The sequence below is a fragment of the Staurois parvus genome, unplaced genomic scaffold (assembly GCF_062004578.1).
Source record: "Staurois parvus isolate SC_StPar_1 unplaced genomic scaffold, SC_StPar_1.0 ptg001717l, whole genome shotgun sequence".
Classification (NCBI taxonomy): domain Eukaryota; kingdom Metazoa; phylum Chordata; class Amphibia; order Anura; family Ranidae; genus Staurois; species Staurois parvus.
In genome coordinates this window covers 178,648-202,861 of record NW_028319513.1, presented here as the reverse complement: position 1 = coordinate 202,861, position 24,214 = coordinate 178,648, and the positions used below count along the sequence as shown (strand labels likewise).

The window sequence follows — 24,214 nt, the reverse complement described above, 5'->3', positions numbered from 1 at the left end:
TGGAGGGGGTGGGATGGTGTATATGGAGGGGGTGGGATGGTGTATATGGAGGGGGTGGGATGGTGTATATGGAGGGGTGGGATGGTGTATATGGAGGGGATGGGATGGTGTATATGGAGGGGATGGGATGGTGTATATGGAGGGGATGGGATGGTGTATATGGAGGGGATGGGATGGTGTATATGGAGGGGATGAGAAGGTGTATATGGGGGGATGGGATGGTGTATATGGGGGGATGGGATGGTGTATATGAAGGGGATGGTGTATACAGAGGGTATAGTATGGTGTATATGGAGGGGGCACACGCAAACTCCATGCAGATGGTGTCCTGGCCAGGAATTTAATTGGAATTGGTAGTTTACACACCATGGTCCCTCGACAGGCTCATGTGAAAGGTGAAATCCGAGATCCAGTGGGATGTATTGTGATGTGGTTCCCTCATGGAGGAGATGGTGGGAGATGGTGGGATGAAGTCCCCTCCCTTATATTACACATCACCTAAATCTTTCATCATTCCATATTATGACATCATTCACTTACACTTCTCAAAGTCGTGTTCAGTCATCGCAGGAGGAGGAGCTGAGAACGCGTCTTCCCGCACAGAGTCTGAAAAAGTCCAACTTCAGAGTCAACCTGACTGCATATGTCAGAGCTATATAATGTATATCAATAGTGTGTGACTGTGGGGGAGGGGACGTTAGACTGTACATTTTTCTTTATGAAAAATCTTACAAACAACATAATAAAAAAAACATATTTCCATATATACAGAATAAAAAAAAATAATAATAAATAATTAAACAAAAATAGCTTACTTCAGCATAGAAAACAGGAAACAGCTTTTTATGCCGGGAAAAAACAGAACCAATCATATTTTACTATCATTATCATCTTTATAATGCATCTCAGCAAACCCGACCTTCACCGAAACACAACCCGACCTTCACCAAAACACAACCCGACCTTCACCAAAACACAACCCGACCGACACCGAAACACAACCCGACCGTCACCGAAACACAACCCGACCGACACCGAAACACAACCCGACCGTCACCGAAACACAACCCGACCGTCACCGAAACACCCCCGACCATCACCGAAACACAACCCGACCTTCACCGAAACACAACCCGACCTTCACCGAAACACAACCCGACCGTCACCGAAACACAACCCGACCGACACCGAAACACAACCCGACCTTCACCGAAACACAACCCGACCGTCACCGAAACACAACCCGACCGTCACCGAAACACAACCCGACCTTCACCGAAACACAACCCGACCTTCACCAAAACACAACCCGACCGTCACCTAAACACAACCCGACCGTCACCTAAACACAACCCGACCGTCACCTAAACACAACCCGACCGTCACCTAAACACAACCCGACCTTCACCTAAACACAACCCGACCTTCACCGAAACACAACCTGACCGTCACCTAAACCCCCCCTCAGGCTAAGAAACGATGAAACATTGATCCCACGCATTGATCCCACGCATTGATCCCACGCATTGATCCCACGCATTGATCCCACGCATTGATCCCACGCATTGATCCCACACATTGATCCCACACATTGATCCCACACATTGATCCCACACATTGATCCCACACATTGATCCCATACATTGATCCCACACATTGATCCCACACATTGATCCCATACATTGATCCCATGCATGCAGCATTTTTCCAAAAATCTGATCTTACAAAAATCTAGGGGGCGTGAAAGGACAGAAAGAGAAGCCACGCCCCCAGAGACTGACAGACAGCAGCTACGGGGACCTGACATTCCTCCACGCCTTTGTCCAGGCTCCCGGCCGCCACCTGTCCTTCTCAAGACCCTAAATCTTCCCAACCTCACCCAGAATGTTGTTCTCCACCACCTCGGCAGGAGTAAACCTGACACCGTGCATTCCACATGTAGTAATGGACTACTAAGCTAACTAGAAAAAGGGTCTCAAAATCAAAGTCCCGGTGAGTCTGAAAGGCACCTTAAGACCACTCCGCATAACTCAAGCGGGAAAGGAAAGGGATCCCCAGAGCTCCCCCTGCCCGCTTTTAGACTGAAGCAAGAAATAGTCCATCGTCTTCTCCACCCCACCGCACTCCACTCTTGGACAACCACGGTTGTCCGCAGAGCGATGCTTCAGGTTGCCCTTCACATAGAGTCTGCCATGGAATGAGAGCCAGGCCAAATCCTAAAACTTTAAAGGGATTCTCTCCAGATTCATCAAACGCAGACCCTCCCTCATAACCGGGCCTGGGCAATCCTTCAAGGCCAATGGCTCGCTAAAGGTGGATTCAACAACCTTCCCCTCCAGGGCCTTCCTAGGAAGAGACTTAATTTCCTCCACCGTCACTCGCCATTGCCAAAGCATTTTCAGACATGGGGCAACATAAGTCGGGAGCTTACCATGTAGAACCTCAGGCTTTTCACTGGCCCACCATTCTCCCAGCTCCACAGAAAGAAACTGTAGATCCTCAGATAGAGAGACACTGGCAAAACCCAGACAAAGCTGACATACAGAAATACCGGGATCAGGTAAGTTTTAATCAGGTCAATCCTTTCCCTGTAAGAGAGTTTCCAATCCTTCTAGCTGGCCACCTTGGCATCGGCATCTTGTAGCCTGCTTACCCAATTTGCAAGGCCGTAATCACCGGGACCAAATCTGATGCCTAAAACTTTAATTTCCTGCTGGGGCTCTGGGAAGGCGTCCAGAAGGGTAAAGCCTTCGCCTTCCTCTCCCATCCAGAAAACCTCACTCTTATCCTGATTGATCTTTGAGCCAGATGCCTCAGCATACCGTTCCATCACCAAGACCACCTCCTCTGCCTCCTGCCTCAGCATACTGTTCCATCACCGAGACCACCTCCTCCGCCTCCTGCCTCAGCGTACTGTTCCATCACCGAGACCACCTCCTCTGCCTTCTGCCTCAGCATACTGTTCTATCACTGAGACCACCTCCTCCACCTCCTGCCTCAGCATACTGTTCCATCACCGAGACCACCTCCTCCTCCTCCTGCCTCAGCATACTGTTCCATCACCGAGACCACCTCCTGCCTCAGCGTACTGTTCCATCACCAAGACCACCTCCTCCGCCTCCTGCCTCAGCATACTGTTCCATCACCGAGACCACCTCCTCCTCCTCCTGCCTCAGCATACTGTTCCATCACCGAGACCACCTCCTCCGCTTCCTGCCTCAGCGTACTGTTCCATCACCGAGACCACCTCCTCCGCCTCCTGCCTCAGCATACTGTTCCATCACCGAGACCACCTCCCCCGCCTCCTGCCTCAGCATACTGTTCAATCACCGAGACCACCTCCTCCGCCTCCTGCCTCAGCGTACTGTTCCATCACCGAGACCACATTCTCCGCCTCCTGCCTCAGCGTACTGTTCCATCATCGAGACCACCTCCTCCACCTCAGCATACTGTTCCATCACCGAGACCACCTCCTCCGCCTCCTGCCTCAGCATACTGTTCCATCACCGAGACCACCTCCTCCGCCTCCTGCCTCAGCATACTGTTCCATCACCAAGGCCACCTCCTCTGCCTCCTGCGTCCCGGAGATGAAAACAGACACGTCATCAGCATAGGCCACGACCCTCAGAGGGGGTTCCCCAGGAATGCCCAAAGGAACTCCACACAACGGTCCGCTCTCTATGAAGGGATCGATTACAAACACATATAGCAGAGGACTCAAAGGACACCCCTGACGCACACCTGAGCCAACCTCAAAGGGTCGTCCAATCCAACCATTTACAAGCATGAAGCTTTCAGCCCCTCTGTATAAAGTCTTTAGCCAATCGATGAAGCCCCCCTCCAGGCCATACTTGCCAAGAAGCAGCCATAGGTACTCATGATTGACTCGATCAAAAGCTTTGGCCTGATCCAATGCCAGCAGGAACTTTCCCCAGCCTGCAGCCCTGCACCGCTCCAGGGCCTCCCGGACAGCTAACACCGCTGAAAAAGTGCTTCTTCCCTGAACCGAACAGTGCTGATGGCGGGAAAGTAAATTGCCCGCAACAGACGATAAACGCCAGAAAATGATCTTTGCCAGTATCTTCCTATCAACATTGAGAAGGCTAATGGGCCGCCAATTCTCAATTCTGGAAGAATCCTTACCCTTTGACAGAAGAATCACTGCAGATTGTCGCATGGAGGGAGAGAGCGAACCCTCTCTCAGACATGGAGGGGGAGGGCGGACCCTCTCTCAGACATGGAGGGAGAGAGCGAACCCTCTCTCAGACATGGAGGGGGAGGGTGAACCCTCTCTCAGACATGGAGGGGGAGGGCGGACCCTCTCTCAGACAGCCATTAAACACCTCCATCAAATATGGGGCCAGAGTGACCTTAAAGTGCTTATAAAACTCGGCTGTCAATCCGTCTGGCCCAGGCGACTTCTTCATGGCAAGCTGATCAATAGCTTTCACCACCTCATCTGCCGTGATGTCCTCTGTCAAACTCACAGGAGAACTGCCATTTCCCAGTCCTGGAGTAGAGTCCAGAAAACCCAACATGCTCGCCCGATCGAGGTCTCTCCTACCCAGGACTCACAGGAGAACTGCCATTTCCCAGTCCTGGAGTAGAGTCCAGAAAACCCAACATGCCGCCCGATCGAGGTCCCTCCTACCCAGGACTCACAGGAGAACTGCCATTTCCCAGTCCTGGAGTAGAGTCCAGGAAACCCAACATGCTGGCCTGATCGAGGTCCCTCCTACCCTGGACTCACAGGAGAACTGCCATTTCCCAGTCCTGGAGTAGAGTCCAGAAAACCCAACATGCTCACCTGATCAAGGTCCCTCCTACCCAGGAAGTCAGCATAATATGACCTGGAGGTTTCCAGGATCCCCGACTTGGACTTTGTCAGGGAACCCGTACTGTCAACCAGGCCTACAACTGACTTAACTGCTCTACCTTGTTTGCAGTTCTGGTAAGGGTCGGGCGAGTGATATTTCCCATAATCCCTTTCCAGAACCAAAGAGGCATGCCTGTCATATTGACACTGCCTGAGGAGGAGTGTAACCTCAGAGATCTCCCCCCGGATCTCCATTATTGGAGACAAGCCGATCGAGCTTCCTCCGCAGACGCTGGTAGGTGACATACTTATCAAGCTGTTTATTTCTTCCTATGGCCTTGAAAAACCCAACGATCCTTCGTTTTGTAAGCTCCCACTGTAGCAAACTTGCTCATCAGAGTTGGGTCGGAGTTCCCCTTTTTTCTATTCCTCAGCCCTCATTCCCTACCCCCCTCCCATCCTGAGAGGCAAACGGTATCTCCTGACAGATGGTGGGGGGTCAACCAGGTTAGGCATCCCTGGTTTGGTGCCAGCAGTCTGGGGAAAATGTAACCTTTCTCACCTACGTTCTGATAAGGCAGCATTTCTCAGAGAATTGGGAAGCATTGACCCAGAACTGTGTAAGTCCACACATCATAAAACTGACCAGCAATTAATTGAACACTCCTCAGGTCAACTGTATGTTTCATATCATGGGGGATGAAGCTGTTTTAACTGAGAGTCTACTGACATTCTGCCCAACATATTGTATTGGGCAGACTCAAGGTCACCCCCCAACATATTGTATTGGGCAGACTCAATTTCACCCCCCACCCCAAGGTGACATCTCTTTGTAAATATTTTATTGCACCTGTTTGACTCTTTTAGTAATAAATCTTTCTTTCTGAAAGTGTTAAACTGTTTTTAAGCGCTTACCTGCAATTCACGAATTCCTGCCTTTTGAAGAGATGCTACTGTGTTTGTTTACTCCCTGCCCAGTTGACCATATTGGACCGGTGACTTCTCAATCATTATAGTGTATTTCTGACAGAGTCCGTCTTCTCTGTACATTTCAAGACGTTGGTGGCAGTGTGAAGGGTTAGTGGTGTAATTAACCCGACCCAGTAACAAGCGCATTCAGGCTGCAGGCACCGATTGTAGTCCATTAGCTGGACAATTGCTGTGCAGGGTGCAGCTGGGTGGGGCCCTGTTACGCGCGTCACACCGCGGTTTTAGATCGGCCGGTCCTTCGGTCACGAGTTTGGTGAGAAGGTCTGGGGTCTGACGCCGTGGGCGTGACGTATTACTGTTAGTCGCGATCGTGCGATGGTCGCCTGTTGGTGGCGGCGACCGTGGATCCGCGACACCCACCACTCGGACTTACTGCTGCAAAAGTCCATGATTGATACCTGTGCCTGAAAAAATTCCTCATCTCACCTTCTCATCGTCCAGGAGTGCCGAATTCAGCTTCCAGGTACCCCTCCCCCTAGGTGGTGTATTGGGGCCACTCAGAGTCACAGACAGAATACAGTGATCGGAAAACTCCACCGCCTGACACACTGGTGCCGAGAAGGCGGAGTTCCCCTTTAAAAAAAAAACCTATCTATTCTACTCTGACTGGAACCTCTCTGAAAAGTGAATCCCGTGTCGTCTGGGCAGCAATGAATGTGCACATCAACCAGACCTGCCTCTCTAGCCGTCACAGTCCAGCCTGACTCCGGTCCCTCTCCTGTCCTTAGTCCTAGTGACGGTGTTAAAGTCACCACCGAAGACAACTTGCTGGGCTGTACAAAGGAAAGGCTTGATCTTCATGAAGAGGCATTTCCTGTCCCATTTTGTCTGGGGCCCATAGATGTTAATCAGGCGCAGGTCCTGCCCCCCCATGGAGACGTCTAAGACCATGCATCTCCCCATTTCTACCTCAATAATCCACCGACAGGTTACCATGCCGGAAAAAAGTGCCGCAACTCCAGTGTAAGGCTCGGCCGCAAGAGACCAGAAGGAGGGGCCGCGCCTCCACTCCTTCTTCGCCATATGAACATCCCCCAAACTGGACAACCTGGTCTCCTGCAAAAAGAAAATGTCAGCATCCAACCTGCTGAGCAAAGATAAGGCCATGTTACGAGCGCTTACTGATTTTATGCTGGTGACATTAATGGTCGCCACCTTCTAAGGAGTGGGAACCGCCATCAGAATGATCGAGGTACCCGTTTCTTAGCCTGCTTACCCCCCTCCCTACTTGGAGACCCTACACGCTTCATAGTCCTCTGTGATTCCTCCTCCATGGAAACCAGAGACTCATCACCTGAAGATCCCTCATCCTCCACCTCAGATAACACATCAAATGTGTTTGACACCTCCACCCTCCCAGGGTCAGGTGTGCAGGCCTGGCCCCCTAGTGTCTGGAGAGGGAGAGCTACAGCACAACCAACCTCTCTGGTGCAGAGACTGATGTGACTGTGGGGGAGGGGACATTAAAGTGTGAGCTCCTCTGGTGCAGAGACTGATGTGACTGTGGGGGAGGGGATATTAAAGTGTGAGCTCCTCTGGTACAGAGACTGATGTGACTGGCTCAGTGTTCTCTGTACAGCGCTGTGGTATATGTCAGAGCTATATAAATGTATAATAATAGTGTGTGACTGTGGGGGAGGGGACATCTAAAGAGTATGAGTCTAATAATTTCCTGGTTGGTGGCTCGGGCACAATCTGTCTTTTCATTATCAAACCCGATAGAAAAGTGTAAAAGGAATATAAACTCACCCTGAAACGTGGCGAGCAGCTTGGGTGGGGTGCTGCTGAACCCGTAATCTTCTTCATCGTCCATGGCTGCTGTTGGGGGCACACATGGGATGGTGGCTGGAACTGGAATACAAGAGATCAGGAATCCCCAATGAAGGACAATGGTAATGCTTGGTGCAGATTGGTATCTTCCCCTCTACAACTTGGAGTAACACAAGTGGACGGCCATTGGATGGTTGAGCTCTGATCTGACATACACTGTCTGTATATCCTCCCAATCAGAGTGATTAGGTGGAGGGGTCTGAGACAACGATGGCGCCAGGTGTCTGATACCTGAATTCACCTTCAGATGAGACCATTCGGCTTGTTTATGTCACTACTGTCCTACAAAATGCTTGAATATCCATCAAATTGTCCCGGAGCTGGCACACCATCCCTGTCCTCTGCCAGGACGTCCATTCTAGGTGTACAGACCCGGAGCTGGCACACCTTCCCTGTCCTCTGCCAGGACCTCCATTCTCGGTGTACAGACCCGGAGCTGGCACACCTTCCCTGTCCTCTGAGAGATCATCCATTCTAGGTGTAAAGACCCAGAGCTAATACACCATCCCTGTCCTCTGCCAGGACATCCATTCTAGATGTACAGACCCAGAGCTGGCACACCTTCCCTGTCCTCTGCCAGGACTTCCATTCTCGGTGTAAAGACCCAAAGCTGGCACACCTTCCCTGTCCTCTGCCGGGACCTCCATTCTCGGTGTACAGACCCAGAGCTGGCACACCTTCCCTGTCCTCTGCCAGGACGTCCATTCTCAGTGTACAGACCCAGAGCTGGCACACCATCCCTGTCCTCTGCCAGGACGTCCATTCTCAGTGTACAGACCCAGAGCTGGCACACCTTGCCCGTCCCCTGCCAGGACGTCCATTCTCAGTGTACAGACCCGGAGCTGGCACACCATCCCTGTCCTCTGCCAGGACATCCATTCTAGGTGTACAGACCCGGAGCTGGCACACCTTCCCTGTCCTCTGAGAGATCATCCATTCTAGGTGTAAAGACCCAGAGCTAATACACCATCCCTGTCCTCTGCCAGGACATCCATTCTAGATGTACAGACCCAGAGTTGGCACACCTTCCCTGTCCTCTGCCAGGACTTCCATTCTCGGTGTACAGACCCGGAGCTGGCACACCTTCCCTGTCCTCTGCCAGGACGTCCATTCTAGGTGTACAGACCCAGAGTTGGCACACCTTCCCTGTCCTCTGCCAGGACTTCCATTCTCGGTGTACAGACCCGGAGCTGGCACACCTTCCCTGTCCTCTGCCAGGACATCCATTCTAGGTGTACAGACCCAGAGTTGGCACACCTTCCCTGTCCTCTGCCAGGACTTCCATTCTCGGTGTACAGACCCGGAGCTGACACACCTTCCCTGTCCTCTGCCAGGACTTCTGATGTACAGACCCAGAGCTGGCACACTATCAGGAAACAAATGACAACAGAAATGGTGGGCAGGTCATAAAGCTAGAGATGGAAAATTGTCTTTAGTTATGTGTGTTTGTTTCGCCATCTTTAACAGACATGTGGCCCAGCGTATTCTACACCTGTCCTCTACTCACTGGATATAATACAAGACTGCACACTGCTACCTACCTCTAGATCGCACTCTGCTACCTACCTGGCTCCATGTTGCGTGTACGTGGGCTTGGCGGGACATGACCAATATAAAGTATTGGGATCTGTAGAGGATCATCTAAAAAATAGAGGTACTAATTATTTAGAAGAAAGCTGTGACAGTGGAATGTAGATCAGAAATATTTAATTTTGTAAAATTAACATAAAAAAATCATTTTGTCTCTCTTTATGCACCCCTCCATGGAGGCCATTCTGTCTCCTTCTTGAGCCCCCCATAGTGGCCATCCTATCTCCTCCCTGAACCCCCCAATAGAGGCCATCCTATCTCCTTCCTGAACCCCCCAATAGAGGCCATCCTATCTCCTCCCTGAACCCCCCAATAGAGGCCATCCTATCTCCTTCCTGTACCCCCCAATAGAGACCATCCTATCTTCTCCTTGAAGCCCCCAATAGAGGCCATCCTATCTCCTCTCTGAAGCCCCCAATAGAGGCCATCCTGTCTCCTCCCTGAACCCCCCAATAGAGGCCATATCTCCTCCCTGAACCCCCCAATAGAGGCCATCCTATCTCCTCCATGAAGCCCCCAATAGAGGCCATCCTATCTCCTTCCTGTACCCCCCAATAGAGGCCATCCTATCTCCTCCTTGAACCCCCCAATAGAGATCATCCTATCTACTCCCTGAACAACCCCATAGAGGCCATCCTATTTCCTCCCTGAACCCCCCAATAGAGGCCATCCAATCTCTCCTAAAGCCCAGCATAAAGACCTTTCTGACTTCTGCATTATCCTCACATAGAGGCCATCCTAATTTCTGCCTGGGCCCTCTATAGAGGCCATCCTGTCTCCCACCTTATCCCCCATAGAGGCAATCCTGCCTCAACCCTCCATTAAAGCCATCCCATCTCCTGCCTGAGCCCCCCATAGAGGCCATCGTGATTTCTGCCTGACCCCCTCATAGAGAACCATGTTTTTCCTGCCTTATTCCGCCCATAGAGGGAATCCTGTCTCCTGCCGGAGCCCCCCATAGAGGCCATCCTGATTTCTGCCTGACCCCCTCATAGAGGCTATTCTCTCTCCTGCCTGAGCCCCTCATTGAGAACCATGTTTCCCCTGCCTTATCCTGCCCATAGGGGGAATCCTGTCTCCTGCCTGAGCCCCTCATAGAGAACTGCCTTTCTCCTGCCTTATCCCCTCATAGAGGCAATCCTGTCTCCTGCCTTAACCCCCATTAAATTCATCCTGTCTCCCGCCTTGCCCCCCCTCCATAAAGGCAATCCTGTCTTCCGCCTTCCCCTTCCATAGAGGCCATCCTGTCTACCGCCTTGCCCTCCCCCGCAGAGGCCATCCTGTTTACCGCCTTAACCTCCCCCATAGAGGCCATCCTGTTTACCGCCTTGCCCTCCCCCGTAGAGGCCATCCTGTTTACCGCCTTGCCCTCCCCCGTAGAGGCCATCCTGTTTACCGCCTTGCCCTCCCCCATAGAGGCCATCCTGTTTACCGCCTTGCCCTCCCCCATAGAGGCCATGTCTCTTGACCTGGGGGCTCGGTCAGTCTCAGCGTAGAGGCTCTGAAGTCCCTGTAATCATTGTGTCTGATCAGTGATGGATTCCGCTCTGAGGATTCTGGGAGAAAAAAACACAAACTAGAATCAAGTCATGCAATAACCACTAACCTTGCCCTTCAATCTAACACAAGCCCCCAGCCTAGCCATGACCTTGATAACCCTAACCCTAGCCTAACCCTAAGCCTGGTCTCCAGCATAACCCTACATCTAGTCCTCAGCCTAACCCTAAATCTGGTCCTCACTCAAACCCTAAACCTCATGTGCAGCCTAGCCCTGACCCTGATCCTCAGCCCAACACGAATAATGGTCCTCAACCTAACCCTACATCTGGTCTTCGGGCTAACTCTAACACTGGTCCTTAGCCTAACCCTACATCTGTCCTCAGCCTAACCCTACACCTGGTCCTCACCCTAATCCTAAACCTAAACTTGGTCCTCATGTAAACCCTAAACCTGGTCCTCGGGCAAACCCTAAACCTGGTCCTTAGCCTAACCCTAAACTTGGTTTTTAGCCTAAACCTAAACCTCAAGCTAACCCTAAACAGGGTCCTTAGGCTAACCTTAAACCTGACCCTCAGCCTAACCCTAAACATGGTCCACAGACCAATCCTAAACCTCGTCTTCAGGCTAACCCTAAACCTTGTCCTCAGGCAAACCCTAAAACTGGTCTTCAGGCTAACCCTAAACCTGGTCCTAAGCATAACCCCAAACCTGCTCCTCAGGCTAATCCTAAACCTGGTCCTAAGCATAACCCCAAACCTGGTCCTTAGCCTAACCCTGACCCTGCTCCTTAATATAAATGCTAACCTTATGCTGACCACAAACGGTAATCCTAGATTTTAACCTAAACCAGACTATAACCCAAGTTCTCTGCCTAACCCTCACATAAACCTAATCCTTAATAAAACCTAACCCTGGTCCTAGCCAGATCCTCAGATATTCTAATCTTGGTCTTCAGCTATCCTCTTTGTAATCACAGCCATTATTCTAAACAGTATACAATTCCACCATATAGTATTCCTTACTGTGCTTTATTCGGAGTCTCCAGATGATGATTGTGAAGACGAGGACAGACATGAGGAGTAGGCTGAGTAGGAGAGCGCATACGATAATGAAATACGGATGGGTGGAGTCACTGCGGACAGGGGGGGAACCTAAGACACAAAGAGTTGGGATGAGTGTCATAAAGCCAGAAATCTAAAAGGATCTCCGCACCTAGCACTATGCCTGTGAGCCGTATCATAGCTTGCAGGACATAAAAGCCTCATAGATCCCTTTCCATTCCAGAAGCCGCCATCACAAGACAAACTGGGGCAGAATATGTGGCAGTAAATTGGACTTTTCTGTAGAGAAGTCTCCTTATATTCAGTTTCACTGTCTCTTTTACCTAAACTACCCAGAATCCACACCCACCCTGACATGGGGGAAGCATTCTGCAGTCCGGAAGGTGATGTGTGTGGTGAATGGATGGAGGAGCATTGCCCCCCATTGAAGATAATAAGGAGTCACTATCATGGCTGGAATATTTCTCTCAGTGTGTGGAATGAGCGGACGCTGCTTTGAGATGCCGAATATGCAAATTATACTGTCATGGAAACCACCATGACTTGGGCTCCTAAAGGAGCCTGGGGGCAACCCTCCTTCCCACCGACTATGGACCCAGGACTAAGGAGGCGCCCCTCTTGGGTTTAGAAGGAACCAGGAGGGTTATATCACTTCCCTGGGTACCAGTCTGGCCGTGAATTATACCAGCTACCCTTTCCATGTAGTTAGGGCCGGAGGGACATCTTGGCATAATGTGTGTAGTGGATCTATCGCTTCTCGGCCTTTTGGCTGAGATCAAGTGTAGAATCTGTTCTTATCAGTGTCCAGTGGGGGTGCTCCCGACCACTCTGTCTTTGTGGGGTTGGTTGGATAGTACCCTCACTGGTATGATGGGGGTCCGGAAGGCTGGACCGGAGGGACAGAAACCGGGGAGCGCCATGATTCGTTCTGGGGCCTCGGGAGTAATTCCTCTGGGAAGGCTGGAAAGACCCAGTACCTCCTGATTTGGACGGATCTACCTTGGTCTGGCCAGGGGCTGAGGAGGCAGAAAGTCCGCAAACTCGGTGCCCCCTGGGGAGACGCTCTCAGGGGTGTCACTAGTAACACTTGGGTGTGGGACCCCACGGTGTGAAGATGACACTTGGCCACTGTTTTTACACATCTTTTTGCACAGCGCCCTAAGGACCAGGTCTTTTGGCTAAGTCCAGGGCAATTTTTGCTACAGGCCTCAGGGCCTGGTCTGTGCACAATTCGGCACGGTACCACTTTTTTATTTTTTCTTTCTCTTTATTTATTATGCACTTCCCACGTTTGTCACTTTTTTGCTCTTATGTGTGTGTTTTTCACGGATGGAGGGTGTGGGTCCTCGGGCCTACCCTGAAGTCTAGGGGGAGGATGTGTGGCCATACGGTTCCTTCCTCCCCTGATCCCTAGGGGACTCTTCTTCGGGAGAGTCCCCTTGCCTAGTACTGGATGTCCGGCTTCGGCTGGGCATAGGGAACGGTGGTCCACCAGGCCTTTTGGCCAGGAGGACCAATTGGGAGCCTTGTCCCCGTCAGGAGCTTCGTGCCCCGGGGGATCAGGGTAAGCGGTCCAAGCCCCTTTAGGGGTAGGACACAGCACACCCCTAAGTGCACTTTTTCGTGTGGTGTTTTGCACTTGCACTTTTTTTGTGAACACTTACGGGTTTTTTCGTTATAGTTGCACGTTTGCGGGGAAAAAAAAAAAAAAAAAAAAATCTGTTCTTATCAGTGTCCAGTGGGGGTGCTCCCGGCCATTCTAGCTTTGCGGGGATGGCTGTTGTATAGTACCCTCACTGGTATGATGGGGGTCCGGAAGGCTGGACCGGAGGGACAGAAACCGGGGAGCGCCATGATTCGTTCTGGGGCCTTGGGAGTAATTCCTCTGAGAAAGCTGGAAGGACCCAGTACCTCCTGATTTGGACGGATCTACCTTGGTCTGGCCAGGGGCTGAGGAGGCAGAAAGTCCGCAAACTCGGTGCCCCCTGAGTAGACGCTCTCAGGGGTGCCACTAGTAACACCTGGGTGTGGGACCCCACTGTGTGAAGATGGCACATGGTCACTGTTTTTACATTCTTTTTGCACAGCGCCCTAAGGACCAGGCCTTTTGGCTAGGACCAGGGCAATTTTTGCTACAGGCCTCAGGGCCTAGCCAGGGCACAATTTGGCACGGTACCACTTTTTTATTCTCTATTTATTTAATTTATTTCACCTCCCACGTTTGTCACTTTTTCTGTTACTTATGCGTGTGTTTTCACGGATGGAGGGTGTGGGTCCTCGGGCCTACCCTGAAGTCTAGGGGGAGGATGTGTGGCCTTTTGGTTCCTTCCTCCCCTGATCCCTAGGGGGCTTTTCTTCGGGAGAGCCCCCTGACCAAGTACTGTGTGTCTGGCTTCGGCTGGACACAAGGAACGGTGGTCCGCCAGGCCTTTTGGCCAGGAGGACCAATTGGGAACCTTGTCCCCGTCAGGAGCTTCGTGCCCCGGGGGATCAGGGTAACGGTCCAAGCCCCTTTAGGGGTAGGACACAGCACACCCCTAAGTGCACTTTTTCGTGTGGTGTTTTGCACTTGCACATTTTTTGTGAACACTTACGGGTTTTTACGTCTATAGTTGCACGTTTGCAGACTTAAATAAAAAAAAATAAAAATCTGTTTTTATCAGTGTCCAGTAGGGGGCTCCACCATCATTCCTGTTTGCGGGGATGTTTGGTTGTATAGTACTCCTGCTGGAAGGATGGGGGTCCTGATGGTTAATACAGGCTGGAAGAGAAACCGAGGTGCCCACAGGCAGTTGGGGCCCGGGAGTAATTCCCCCAGGAACGCCAGAGGGGCCCAGTTCCTACTGGTTTGAACAGATCTACCTTGTCTGGCCAAGGGGCCGGGGAGGCAGAGAGTCCGCGGAACATTGCCCCCTGAGTGGTCGCCTCAGGGGTGCTCTTAGTAACACATGGGGGTGGGATCCCACGTGTGAAACGTGCACATGGTCACTGATCCTGCACTGCGCCTTTTAGGGCTAGGCCTTTTGGCTAAGTCCAGGGCAATATTTATGCTACGGGCCTCAGGGCCCCGCCAGGGCACAATTGCACGGCCATTTTTTTATTTTTACTTATTTATTTAATTAATTTTTCTCCCACGATTGTTTCATTTTCACTTATGTGTGTGTTTTTTTCTCACCGATGGTAGGGTGTGGGTCCTCGGGCCTACCCTGAAGTCTAGGGGGATGATGCGTGGCTTTTTGGTTCCTTCCTCCCCTGACCCTAGGGGGTCTCTCTTCGGGAGAGCCCCCTGACCAAGTACTTGGTGGCTGGCTTAGGCTAGCCACAAGGAAAGGGGACCGCAAGGCCTTTTGGCTAGGTGGACCACATGGGAACCTTAGTCCCTGTCAGGAGCTTCGTGCCCTGGGGGGATCAGGGTAGAGATCCTACCCCTTCGGGGGGTGGACAAAGCACACCCCTAAGTGCACTTTTTTTTGTTGGTTTTGCACTAGCACGTTTTTTGTTCACTTACGGGTTTTCGTTTTTCGCACTTCCGCGGACTTAAAAAAAAAAAAAAGTGTTAGGTGCCGGGGGGGGGGGGGGGGGGTTAGTTCCAGCTAATGTGGGGTTAAGAAACTTTATTTTCTGTTCCAGGTTTCCTGGCATCTACTATTGTTTGCTGTAATTAGGTTTAGGTGATAAGACCACCTCCAGAGCCCAGACTCCTCGGTGCCGGGAAGGAATACATTGTTTTCTTGTGTTTGATTGTTTATGTAATGTCATTTTCTCCTGGGACTTGTAATGTGGCCTGTCTAGGGGGAGGGGTTTGTGTATAAATGCTGTGCTGTTTGTTAATAAAACCGGTCCTTGTTTTACTTCAACATTGTTTTTGTCTGATGCTTGGGGTACATTTGCTAGATTCTGGTTCCCAAGTGGAGGAAGTTGTAGTTTGGTGGAGATACCCATTCGGGGGTGCCGGACAGTCTGTCACAGATACCAATATAGAAATATAATATGACAAATATGACTAATATAATCAATAAATAATACATATGGAGATATTACCTGTGAGGGGCACGGTCAGGTCAAAATATGAGCTGGATGAGGTCACTGTGGTCCTCTCATCATAGAAGTCACCTGACACTAGAAAAGACATTCATTCAATGGAAACACAAAGAGAGAAATGTACACAGAGGAAGACGGATCAGAAGACAGAATCAATAACTTCCCTTCCACAGCAGAATGGGGGGTGGGGTAGAGATTTCATTCTAAAAACCTAAATAGTTTATCTTTCCCATGGCAGCTAGAGAGGTCAGGAAGGCCACGATATATGCCCATGGTTCGGTCACAGACAGGAAGATTTGTCCCACCACATTATCTGTCCATCCTTGATAAAGTCTCCTGACTGGATGAAGTCTACTAACCGGATGACGTTTCCTGAACCAATGAAGTCTACTGACCAGATGAAGTTTCCTGAGCCGATAAAGTCACCTGACCTAATAAAGTCTCCTGAACTGATGAAGACTACTCACCTGATGAAGTTTCCTGAGCCAATAAAGTCTCCTGACCTAATAAAGTCTCCTGACCTAATAAAGTCTCCTGACCTAATAAAGTCTCCTGAACTGATAAAGTCTCCTGACCTAATAAAGTCACCTGACCTAATAAAGTCTCCTGACCTAATAAAGTCTCCTGAACTGATGAAGACTACTCACCTGATGAAGTTTCCTGAGCCAATAAAGTCTCCTGACCTAATAAAGTCACCTGACCTAATAAAGTCTCCTGAACTGATGAAGACTACTCACCTGATGAAGTTTCCTGAGCCGATAAAGTCACCTGACCTAATAAAGTCTCCTGAACCAATAAAGTCTACTGAACTGATAAAGTCACCTGACCCAATAAAGTCTCCTGAACTGATGAAGACTACTGACCTGATGAAGTTAACTCAGTGTTTCTCAACTCCAGTCCTCATGGACCCCCAACAGGTCATGTTTTCAGGATTTCCATTATTTTGCACAGGTGATTTGATCAGTTTCACTGCCTTAGTAATTACCACAGCTGTTTCATCTGAGGGAAATCCTGAAAACATGACCTGTTGGGGGTCCATGAGGACTAGAGTTGAGAAACACTGAGTTAACTGAACCAATAAAGTCTCCTGACCCAATGAGTCTACTGAACCAATAAAGTCTACTGAACTGATAAAGTCTCCTGACCCAATTAATTCTCCTGAGCCGATAAAGTCACCTGACCCAATAAAGTCTCCTGAACCGATGAAGACTACTGACCTGATGAAGACTACAATGAAGACTACTGACCTGATGAAGACTACAATGAAGACTACTGACCCGATGAAATCTCCTGAACTGATAAAGTCTCCTGAACCAATGAAGTCAACTGAACCGATGAAGTCTCCTGAACCAATGAAATCTCCTGACCCAATTAATTCTCCTGAACTGATAAAGTCTCCTGAACCTATGAAGACTACTGTTCCAATAAAGTCTTCTGAACCGATAAAGTCTCCTGAACCTATGAAGACTACTGATCCGATAAAGTCTCCTGATCCGATAAAGTCTCCTTAACGTATGAAGACTACTGATCCAATAAAGTCTCCTGAACCAATAAAGTCTCCTGAGTCGATAAAGTCTCCTGAACCTATGAAGACTACTGTTCCAATAAAGTCTTCTGAACCGATAAAGTCTCCTTAACCTATGAAGACTACTGATCCGATAAAGTCTCCTGATCCATTAAAGTCTCCTGAACCTATGAAGACTACTGATCCAATAAAGTCTCCTGAACCGATAAAGTCTCCTGAACCGATAAAGTCTCCTGAGCCGATAAAGTCTCCTGAACCTATGAAGACTACTGATCCAATAAAGTCTCCTGAGTCGATAAAGTCTCCTGAACCGATAAAGTCTCCTGAACCGATAAAGTCTCCTGAGCCGATAAAGTCTCCTGAACCTATGAAGACTACTGATCCGATAAAGTCTCCTGAACTGATAAAGTCTCCTGAGCTGATAAAGTCTCCTGAACCTATGAAGACTACTGATCCGATAAAGTCTCCTGAACTGATAAAGTCTCCTGACCCGATGAAGTCTCCTGACCCGATGAAGTCTCCTGAACCAAAGAAGTCTCCTAAACCGATGAAGTCTCCGGAACCGATGAAGTCTCCTGACCCTATGAAGCCTCCTGACCCGATGAAGCCTACTGACCCGATGAAGCCTCCCAACCCACAATTCCTCGGTAGATTTAGGCAATCCAGCGAGGTGGGTCATGTGGGACAGGTGATTTTCCTGAGACCTCTAGAATTCCCAAAACACAATGGGGGAGAAAATCCGGTGCAGCTCTGCATAGAAACCAGATTTTGCACTCTCCAGTTTTAGTAAATAACCTCCAACATATACAACAACAGCATGAATTCATTGGGTAATAAAAGAAATATAATCAGTGAGAATCAAATCCTGAATAAAGGAACATTCTGATTTTTTTCGGATGACGTTTACCATTGCAGACGATGCCCACAGCCTTGGCTTGGCGGCAGGTGTGGGGGTTCTTGGTTAAGACCTTGCATTTCCATAATGAATCAGAATTGGTACACAGAAAGGTCACACTCGTACTCAGTGTATGGTCATATTTGGTGTGTTTCACAAACGATCCGCAGCCAAGATCTTCGCATACTTTGGCGGACTCGTCATTATACCAGTGACCCTCACACACCGTCGCCCAAACTCCATCCATATAAACTTCCAGACGACCCGAACAGTTATGGGGACCTCCAGACAGGCGAACTTCACGATGTCCTGCATGAGAAAAAACACAGCATAAAGCCCAAGCCAGGGCCAGGAGTCAACCGCATCACCGCACATTAATGTTTTCTAGTACTCTGCTCACCTAAGTGGTTCATTCATTGCAGAGGACTTCAGGGAAGAGACAATCATCAGTGTTCTTCAACTCACCATCCTGAAAGTATCTGTTCCAGGACTGGGAGGGAACCACCTTGTCCAGCAGGGGTGGTAATCACCATAGGTCAGCCTTCCTCAACCAGGGTTCATCTGGAGGTGGTCTAAAGTTTAGCTTTGCTCCTAGGACTTTCATTGGGGTGTGTTGATTTTTGCAACATGGTCTGGGATTAATTTGTTAGGAAAAAATATTTTGTGTGTGCAAATGAACAAATCTTTTCTGCAATCAAGTTTTCTGACAGATCTGTTGGGGTGTGCTCATTTATGCTGAGCACTGTAGGTAGTCCCTTTTACCGTTGGTTGTAGCCAGCTCAGTGGATTGCTGGAGGAAAGTCCTGGATTCTTTCTTGGATACACAGAATATAACTGGATATAACATTTATAGGGAAAGTTGATCCAGGGAATATCCGATTGCCTCTCGGGGGATCAGGAAGGAATTTTTTCCCCTGCAGGGTTTTTTGCCTTCCTCTAGATCAGTGGTTCTCAACCTGTGGGTCGCGACCCCTTTGGGGGTCAAAAGACCCTTTCACAGGGGTCCCCTAAGACCATCAGAAAACACATATTTCCGATGTGTAAAGAGCAGCTACTGTGTAGAAAGCAGCTGCTGTGTTGAAAGCAGCTACTCTGTTAAAAGCAGCTACTGTGCTGAAAGCAGCAGTATTGGAGGTAAAACGACACTCATGAATTATAATTATTGGGTAAATAATTTTATGGTTGGGGGTCACCACAACATGAGGGACTGTATTAAAGGGTCACGGCATTAAGAAGGTTGAGAACCACTGCTCTAGATCAACTATCCAAGAAAGAATACAGGACTTTCCTACAGCAATCCACTGAGCTGGCCAAAGCCAACTCTTGAAGGAGTCTATTCCACATTCTCACCGCTCTTACTGTGAAGAAACCTTTCCATGTTTGGAGATTAAGTTTCTTTTTCTCCAGACACAGAGCGCCCCGATGTCCCGCCATCACACCAGTCTCTAATTGATGAAGGGCTTGTTGATTGATGATCTGTACTATGCCGACACTCACCACAAGCACCATTGCCTACCAGGTTTAGGTGGGCCCCGATATCTGGTGAGCGCCACTGTACTGGGGGAGGTTTTCCTCTGGAGCGCGTGGTGATATCTGAGCGCACTTTGCTCAATCAATTATCGTTACGTTGTTCATGTGGTGATCTCGGCGGATCAATAATTTCTCTGCACTTCATCATAATTTTCATTTTTCAGTTGGTGGACTTCTGTCAAATGATTTCAATATTTGTGTATGTTTACAGTGTTACATGTTGTGTCATATTTTCACTTTGCTAGTGTGTTTTATATATATATTTGCACTGCTTTTATTTGTCATAGTCCCTTTTACTTACCGGCCTGGAGAATCCACCTACCAAACTCATGGCTGCAATAGCTTGTTTCAATAACTCGATCACCATGACACGTAGTACCTATCATTGGTAGGCAAAGGTATAAAGGATTTCATTTTGACCTCCTGTTAAAAAAGTCAAAATACTTGTGTAGGGATCTGCTGCCCTCTACTATTAGCTGCTACTATCCCAGTGTTACGTATATTTACGTGGAGCAGAGTAGATAGGCTGACTCTGGGGGCCATTGTCACACTACAGTCTCTGCATTCGAGAAGCTACATTCCAGGCTGGTTGGACAACAGTTGGAGGATCTCCCAATCATTGCAGATCTTGTCTTCAGATCTCCAACACAAAGACAAATGTTGCATCATCCTCAGGGGCCCCAGACTTTGCATCAACATGCATCTCGAGGGATTTGTAATAAAAGCTATATAAACCTGGGTATATATGGACAATTCCCGCAGGACCCCTACCGGGCCCTTTGCTGATAATCCCTGCTTGTACATTGGATGTATGGACTGGTATTATTCTCCTCATATGTAAGGCTTCTATTACTGCTATACCGGTGTACATCTGTGTACTTGTAGTTATTGTTATATGCTGGATGCAGTTGTTCTGATGCTCCCAATGACTTGATTACTATTTCACTTCCCAGGAAGGGAATTCCCTCTGTAACTGGTGGGGGCCCTGTCCTGGTTGGAGGCACTGTCCTGGGTGGGGGCCCTGTCCTGGTTGGAGGCACTGTCCAGGTGGGAGCCATGTCTTGGGAGGAGGCCCTGTTCTGGGAGGAGGCCCTGTCCTGGGTGGAGGCCCTGTTCTGGGTGGAGGCACTGTCCTGGGTGGGAGCCCTGTCCTGGGAGGAGGCCCTGTTCTGGGAAGAGGCACTGTCCTGGGTGGAGGCCTTGTTCTGGGAGGAGGCACAGTCCTGGATGGGGGCCCTGTCCTGGGTGGGTGCACTGTCCTGGGTGGGGGCCCTGTCCTGGGTGGGGGCCCTGTCTTGGGTGGGGGCCCTGTCCTGGGAGGAGGCCCTGTCCTGGGAGGAGGCCCTGTCCTGGGTGGAGGCCCTGTCCTGGGTGGAGGCCCTGTTCTGGGTGGAGGCACTGTCCTGGGTGGGAGCCCTGTTTTGGGAGGAGGGCCTGTTCTGGGAAGAGGCACTGTCCTGGGTGGAGGCCTTGTTCTGGGAGGAGGCACAGTCCTGGATGGGGGCCCTGTCCCGGGTGGGGGCACTGTCCTGGGTGGGAGCCATGTCTTGGGAGGAGGCACAGTCCTGGGTGGGGGTCCTCTTCTGGGTGGGGGCCCTGTCCTGGGAGGAGGCCCTGTCCTGGGTGGAGGCCCTGTCCTGGGAGGAGGCACAGTCTTGGGTGGTGGGCCCTGTCCTGGGTGGAGGCCCTGTCCTGGGAGGAGGCATTGTCAACTTAATTATCAATCACAAGTATCTGGTTCTCCTATTTACCTCCAGGTTTAGTGCAATATCCTGTGTGGGAACGGCCATTTCTCATACCCCCTCCCCCCCCCCCCCCCCCCAAATAGGGCTCCACTTGTAAATCTAAAACCAACTTCCTATAAGCTATAAACTGAAGTGCAGAATTTTTTTAACATCTCTTATGGTCCCTCCTAGAGTCTGGGGCCCCAGATAGCCATCCATTCTGCCCTGAATAATCCACCACTGCAGCCACCACTTTGTGTTTAGAAGGCTTCACTTGACCTGCCTTGAATGTGAAGCAGCCGGTAAGTGCACACGGGATATTTTCTCAGCATCTCAGAAGACAATTGGGCGGCCAATGCAGCCTATTTATTGTCTTTCCACCTCCAAGAAGAAAACAAGGAACAGCATCCTCCGTAATGTACCAGGATGGAATCAATGACATTGGATTCTATATCAGAGTTTTCTTGATGAGTTGATACTGCCTGAGGATCCTGCTTAGTCAGCAGTTTCTGCGTCTTACAAAGTATGAATTTTGCATAATGAGATACTTGAATCCGAACACCATTACGGTGAACTGGTTCTACAAATCACAGTGGATGTATTCCAACCCAGACTGGAAAATACAGCAAGGTCTGGTGTGAAGGACCCATTATGGGGGTAAAATACAACATAGTACTTCTAAGCCCAATACATCTATATAGACCTTGGATATATTTATACACATTAGTTAGATATCCGTTTTCTGTCATCCCTGTGAGGCCTTCATCCCATTAATTCAGTTGGTTTCCTCCCTTTTACCACCTACCACCTCCAGATTGTAACGCTCACCTGTACACAGGACACCAGCATGCTCCCTCTCTGTGCAGTCATGGCTCCTATTTGATGGACATTCCCATAGAAAGGACTCAGAACCCAAACAATTCACTTCATCCAAATGGATCTCTGGTGGGCCAATTCCAAAATAAGACGCTCCGTAGGCTGCCAGCGCTGAACCACAACTCAACTGCTGACATGTGACTTCTGCATCGCGGGCATCCCAATGATCATCACATACGGCTCCCCAGACATCATCCTTGAGAACCTCCACCCGACCGGCACAGAGACTGCCACCTCCAGAGAGCCGCACCGAGTGAAACTCTGAGGAAAATAGACAAAACACAGCTTTGAATACAGTATATACTATATACTGTAGGGCTAGTAGAGAGTCACATACAGCCTGTTACTACTAGATACATCATGACCCAGATAAATGATGACCATCACCAGGATCTACTATACGGATCTCAGGGGGTATCACACATTCATTTGTAGTCAATGCTTCGTGGACTGGAATAATGCACAGAGAGATAGAAACTCCTTTATATAATCTGGCAACAAGAGAAATTCTGCTTCTTCGCATATTAGTTCTACAAACCGCAGTGACTCTAATGTTCCAGGTGTGAAGAATATTCCACCGTGTCTCCCCTAACCTTGGATTGGCCCACCGTCAGATGTTTGATTAGATATTACCTCTATGACCCGCAGTGACTCTAATGTTCCAGGCCTGAAGAATATTCCACCGTGTCTCCCCTAACCTTGGATTGGCCCACCATCAGATGTTTAATAAGATATTACCTCTATGACCCGCAGCGACTCTAATGTTCCAGGCCTGAAGAATATTCCACCGTGTCTAACCTAACCTTGGATTGGCCCACCGTCAGATGTTTAATAAGATATTACCTCTATGAATGTCAGGGACCATCGCGACGCATGGGTCTACACATGCGTAGGCGTCTGTCAAGACATACAGGTAGCAGGGCACTAGGACCCAGGCGCACATGTCGTCTTGACAGTACTAGACAGGCACTAGGACCTAGGCGGCGACGGTCAGGTGCAGGGCGGGCTACTTAAGCCAGCCCTGCACAGATGCTTGTTGCCGAATGGTCTTTTGTATCCTGTTGCCTGTGTAGTGAGTACTCTGATCTGGATTGTCTGACCTTGTTGCCTTCTCCTGTCCTGACCCCTTGGCTTGCCTGACTCTGCTCCTGGATGTTCCCTTATAGATCTGATCTTTTGGTATTGACCCTGCGTGTGACCCGACTATCCTTTGCCTATCGTCTTGTACCTCACCGACCCGCTAGTTACCGACCCAGCTTGTTTGACTCTGACTTTGCTCATCCGTCCATCCATCCCTCAGGGATCCCTGGGCTCCCTCACATCAGACTCTTAACCCACTGGAGCCCTTGGCAGACTCCTCTACCTCTGGTAGAGATACCTAGCAGCTGCGACCTGGTCCCGGAGCGCTCCAAGTCCATCCCCACCATCAGGGGCCCTGGTGAACAAGTGCTCCGGTACTTAGACTCCGCACTCTGGGGAGGCTCTATCAGGGGACTGATAGAGGTACTGTCAGGCGGTCCGTTACAATGACCCGCAGCGACTCTAATGTTCCAGGTGTGAAGAATATTCCACCGTGTCTCCCCTAACCTTGGATTGGCCCACCAACCAGCTGTTTCATAAAATATTGACCCACTGTCTAATCATTAGTTGTGATTGGTCCGCTGTGTAACCATGTAATCAGGAATTAGTTATGATTGGCCAACCCCCTACCCACTTGAAGAATTGTCTGTAATAGGGTGACCATGTAGCTGTTTCATCAAGGATTATCTATGATTGGCCCACCATTGAGATCAAGAGTTAAAGATGGTGAGGCTGTGAAGGTCCATCATCTCCCAT

General features: G+C 49.7%; 1 protein-coding gene and 1 pseudogene across 1 annotated transcript; one reads left to right on the top strand and one right to left on the bottom strand.

Annotated features, from left to right (window-relative positions):
• Positions 1 to 532: 532 nt before the first annotated feature.
• Positions 533 to 16,334, bottom strand: LOC149434663 (uncharacterized). The gene is made up of 6 exons (XM_089663548.1): positions 15,829 to 16,334; positions 11,749 to 11,877; positions 10,696 to 10,782; positions 9,203 to 9,277; positions 7,556 to 7,657; positions 533 to 606 (listed from the first exon to the last, which is right to left on the bottom strand). Exons 1-6 carry the CDS (start codon positions 15,917 to 15,919, stop codon positions 533 to 535), a joined length of 558 nt encoding a protein of 185 aa, XP_089519674.1. The 5' UTR covers positions 15,920 to 16,334.
• On the top strand, positions 12,537 to 12,693 carry LOC149434664 (U2 spliceosomal RNA; annotated as a pseudogene).
• Positions 16,335 to 24,214: the final 7,880 nt, after the last annotated feature.